Consider the following 4,788-nt stretch of genomic DNA (forward strand, 5'->3'; position numbering starts at 1 on the left):
TCTACTTCAAGCTGGAGAAGAACCAGCCAGCATCTATCGAATGGCTCCCGTCCCCGCCGACTACTCGAACGTCATCAACAACGCCATACCTTTACCAAACGGCCACCACGGTCTGATTGCGCCTTAATCTTAGTAGGGTGGGCCAGGGCATCAGAAGGGCACGAGTCCTCCAAGCTACCCGACCCCTCTCTGTTCGTGCTCAGCAGCGACACCGGCACGGCGTACCTCCTGCTCTACGTCGATGATATGGTGCTTTGCCTCGACCACAGGTCTGCTGCAGCACATCGTCACGCAACTCCGCACCGCGTTCGCCGTCAAAGACATGGGACCACTGAAATTCTTCCTTGACGTCGACGTCCAGCGCATCAAAGACGGATTCTTTCTATCTCAAGCCCAGTACATCGACGATCTCCTCGAGCGCGTCGGCATGAGCAATTGCAAGCCTGTCCCCATGCCCGCAGACACCGAGCCAAAGCAATCCACCGCCCGGGGCACACCGATCACCGACGCCACGTTTTACTGTAGCATGGCGGGCGCTCTCCACTACCTGACGATCACCCGCCCCGACATCGCCTACGCCGTCCAACAAGTCTGCCTACACATGCATTCGCCCTGGGACATCCACGCTGCGATGCTCAAGCTCATTCTCCGCTACATCCGCGGCACTCCATCCATGGGCATCCAGCTGCGTGCCGCGTCCACGCCTACGCTAACGGCGTACTCGAACGCTGACTGGGCCGGCTGCCCCGACACGCATCGCTCGACGTCCGGCTTCTGCGTCTTCTTCGGCGACGCCCTCATCTCATGGTCATCCAAGAGGCAGACGACCCTATCCCGCTCTAGCGACGAGGCGGAGTACACAGGCGTCGCCAACACCGTAGCCGAGTGTTCATGGCTCCGGAGTCTCCTCGGCGAGCTGCGCATCGACATCAACTCGGTGACCATAGTCTTCTGCAACAACATCTCTGCTGAGTACATGACGCGGAATCCCGTGCACCACAAGCGCACCAAGCACATCGAACTCGACATGCACTTCGTATGCGAGAAGGTTGCACTCGGCCATGTCCGCGTCCTTCACGTTCCCAGCACGCAGCAACTCGCCGACATATTCACCAAGGGTCTACCGACGCAGCTCTACAACGACTTCAGAAACAGCTTCTGCATTGACACAACGAAGCTGAGTCTGCGGGGGGTGTTAGCCCACAGCCGAACAGCCCGCGCGCCATGGACGCCACGGACTCGCTCGCCTCGCTGCGCGGACGTTCCGCCACGCCCAGAGGACTCGCTCGCCATGACGCCATCCATTCCGCGTCGCTCGCATTCCGCAGCGCTAGTTCGGGCTGTTAGCTCGCTAGTCAGTTAGAGCACCAAATCGTTAGGTTAGCGGCGGGTCTTTCAAAGCTGATCCTGTAGCTGTATAAATGTACCACTCATTGATCAATACAAGGTGTGGTTGATCTCCAATTCCTCTTTCAGTCACCAGTCATCAGTCGTCACTCTGAAATTAACAAGAAACTTAATAGCTGAACAGTAATGTAAAGATCATAGCATTTCGATCAAGAAATCAATATAATCAAGTTTCAGTGAGGGCATAGCCATGCAGTTTTCTTCGCCACTCTAATTTCCAACAAAAATCCACGAAAAATAAAAGGAAAGTGTAGTTCAAGGACATGTACACAGACTTTCCACAGTTGCACTGTTCTGCGTCTACTGATCTGCATATGTAGCCAGGTTTTGTTTGCCCCGCAAGTGTCAGGCTACAAATCGAAGGAACAGGGGGGGTAGGGTAGGGCGTGAAACAAAGCTACGCCCTGTAGCAGGGAGGTAGCTGGTGCAGCAAAACGCAAAGGCTGGCATATGCATGCACAAAAGACTTTGGTGTCAGGTGCACCAGTTCGTAGGCATGCACGTCCTAGTAACATTCTTTTCAGTCACAGTAGCCACGCTACCACAATTCCGTCGCCCATTGGCTTGTTTGTTTTTACCTCCACTCTTTTCACGGATTCATTGTCCCTACATGGAAAAGAATAGCTTAAATTGTCGTTACACAATTCACCTGTCAGATCCTTACAGCAAGGGCTGTTCATACTTCATCTCCCAATGGCATGATTCCGAACTGATGCTCGTAACACCCAATCAGGGAATTAAAGACCCTATCTCTTGATCATTCACGTCCGAGAAAAAGACAGTTTCGGCTGGGAGAAGGACTCTAATCCTACAGATTCTTGCCCCGATCAGTGCCGGCAGAATGATGTGAGCGAAGGCTCTACGCCAGCAGGTTCATCCACACACCAACTTGCATTTCAGACTTCCAGAGTAAACGAACCTGACACACGCAATCAAGATCGTTGCGATGATCGATCGTAACATGACATGATTGCAGCCGGCCACTTTCTATCACCAGGAAAGATTGGAGCTGGCGTGCCCCACTAGTCTGAATAATCCATGCTAACTCTTATCTGGTGAAAGCTAGCATGCTGACTCGTCAGAGAAAAAACATTTTTCAGAAGCAAAACTCGTCAGAGATCAGAAAAGATGGTCCACCAGTTCATGGATCGACCTGATCCCCCGTGCGCACACGCAGGTGTCTCGACTGATTGGTGCTGCGAGATGTGACTGGAATTCTGGATACATACAGATTAGTACTGAGATGCAAAATATAATTAAGCTGGTCCAATCCATACATGTTTACTTGCACGCAAACATGGAGTGGTAGTACTGCCTGACAATGGCGCGAATTGCCACTTGCCTCAGTTATCCATGTTCTAGGATCAAATTGATGTTACAATACATGACACTAGCTTAATACTGTTCCAGCTAGGCAGCTAACTGACTAATGATGACCTCGTCGGAGACCTTCGCGACGATCTCGTTCACCGCGGCGGCGATGTCGTCGACAGACGATAGCCGGCATTCATCCTCCATCTGCAACAGAAGCGGCGAGATGTTCAGACAAGAATAACATGCATGGCCGATTGGCTGGTCATTTGCAGTGGCGATGTATAGTTTGTTACCTTGAGGCTGAAGGAGTAGAAGGCCAGGTGGTCGGCCGTGGTGGTCACGTAGAGGTGGAGCACGGTGAGGCCGAGGCACTGCAGCGCCACCACCATCCTCAGCAGCTGCCTGGGCCGCCGCGGCGCGAGCACCTTCACGTTGGCGTGGCTCTCCGCCACGGCCACCTCGATGTCGGCCACGCCGCGGCGGGCCCCCGCGCAGCCGCCGCCACTCTGATCGCCGCCAGCAGAGCCAGAACTGTCGCTAGCGCCGACAGCACCGGTCGCGCCGGTCGAGTACTGAGGGAACGTGAAGAAGCCGGCGAACGGCGGCGCCGCCGGCGGCTCGGCGCAGCCCGCCCGCCGCTTCTGCGCCTCCAGCGACTGCAGCAGCTGCTCCAGCTCCTTGACGAAGTTGATGGCGCCCGCCACGATCGACGCCTGGTCGCCCTGCACGCCGTGGTACCCATCAACAAACGTTACGTTGCAAAGGGTACGTGCCATCCGGTCGCGACCAAGAGCTTGGCGCACAAGAAGGTGCGGCTTTTGATGCGGGGAGCAGTAGCGCGGTACGCGATCGCTAGAGATTCCGTGACAGATGCAACCAAAGCGGAATGGCGCGGCGAGGCAGCAGCAGCAGCAGATGGCCAGGGGGCAACAAGATTTGACGTCCGTTACAGTAAAAGTTGGGGGGGCAGCAGCAATCAACAATACGGTGAATGCCAAGCCGTTCGTGCACATGCATGGTGACATGACCCGCAAAGCTCTTGCAGCTAGGACGATGCTTACCGGAGCCCGGAGCCATGGGGATCGTAGTACGTACCCGCTGCGCGTAGGAGGGCGGCATGACGGAGCGGAGCACGGCGAGGTACTCGTTCATCTGCCGCCGCCGGTTGCGCTCCACGGCAATGTGGTTGCGCCGCTGGCTCTCCATCTCCTCCGTGTTCTTCACCGCCTTCGGGCGCCGTCGCCGCCTCCGCGCCGCCGACGCGGTCGCCTTGCCGCGTCCTCCCGGCGGGGCCGGCACCGGCGGCGGCGACACGGAGAGGTGGCGCTGCGCGTCCCAGCACTCCTCCAGGGCACCAGGAGCGACGGAGCATGGGCAGAGAGCTGCGTCCCATGCGGTGGCCGCGCCGTCACCGAGCGGCAGCGCGCCCGCGGCCTCTACCTGCAGAACCACGCCGCCCTTCTCCTCGAGATCGTCAATGTCGAAGCCGCAGCCCAGCGACGCCGAGTCCGCCTTGGCCGTGCACGCGAGGTGCTCCATGGGGAACACCACGGCTTCGAGCGCCATGGCCAGGCCTTCCTCCTTCCTCCTAGCAAGACCAGCCTCCTACCTACTACTTGTCACGTCAAGCCGTCTGCACGGATCGGGTTAGAACTGCATACTAGGTAGGCAGGAGCTATATATGACCAACGCTCAGCCGGGCTGCCCTCGCCACCATGACCACGCCACGGACATGGAGCAAGGAGGAGGATGAGCGACGAGGTGGTCCCTATAAAGGGGTGAGCGTGGTGGAATAAACATGGATGTGCATTGGCGACAACGACCTAGTCTGCCACGGGGCATGGGCCACGGAATGCCGAGGACGGGGAGAGAGTGAGGGTCAGGGGAGAGGGGAGGCAAAACGACACGTATCCGCGCATGTCCGCCCTGTCGCTCTGGAGGCACTCTCGTTTAGTATGGTTGGTGGCGTGCCTGAGCACGAGATCCTTAACAAAAGCGATCGGCCTCCGCCGTGTCCTCCCCTTGAATATCTGGTGTACGGACGGGGCATTTTTCAAGTGGTGCTAG

General features: G+C 57.1%; 1 protein-coding gene across 1 annotated transcript; it reads right to left on the reverse strand.

Moving 5' to 3' along the window:
* Positions 1–2,639: 2,639 nt before the first annotated feature.
* Positions 2,640–4,553, reverse strand: LOC112903311 (transcription factor bHLH94-like). The gene is made up of 3 exons (XM_025972556.1): positions 3,817–4,553; positions 3,015–3,443; positions 2,640–2,925 (listed from the first exon to the last, which is right to left on the reverse strand). Exons 1-3 carry the CDS (start codon positions 4,285–4,287, stop codon positions 2,818–2,820), a joined length of 1,008 nt encoding a protein of 335 aa, XP_025828341.1. The 5' UTR covers positions 4,288–4,553; the 3' UTR covers positions 2,640–2,817.
* Positions 4,554–4,788: the final 235 nt, after the last annotated feature.

This window comes from Panicum hallii, chromosome 1 (assembly GCF_002211085.1).
Source record: "Panicum hallii strain FIL2 chromosome 1, PHallii_v3.1, whole genome shotgun sequence".
Classification (NCBI taxonomy): domain Eukaryota; kingdom Viridiplantae; phylum Streptophyta; class Magnoliopsida; order Poales; family Poaceae; genus Panicum; species Panicum hallii.

Coding starts and splice junctions, on each gene's coding strand:
- LOC112903311 (XM_025972556.1), bottom strand. CDS start 4,287: ATGGCGCTCGAAGCCGTGGTGTTCCCCATGGAGCACCTCGCGTGCACG. Junction 3,444..3,816: donor CGCCCTCCTACGCGCAGCGG/GTACGTACTACG, acceptor CACGGCGTGCAG/GGCGACCAGGCGTCGATCGT. Junction 2,926..3,014: donor TCTACTCCTTCAGCCTCAAG/GTAACAAACTAT, acceptor CTTCTGTTGCAG/ATGGAGGATGAATGCCGGCT.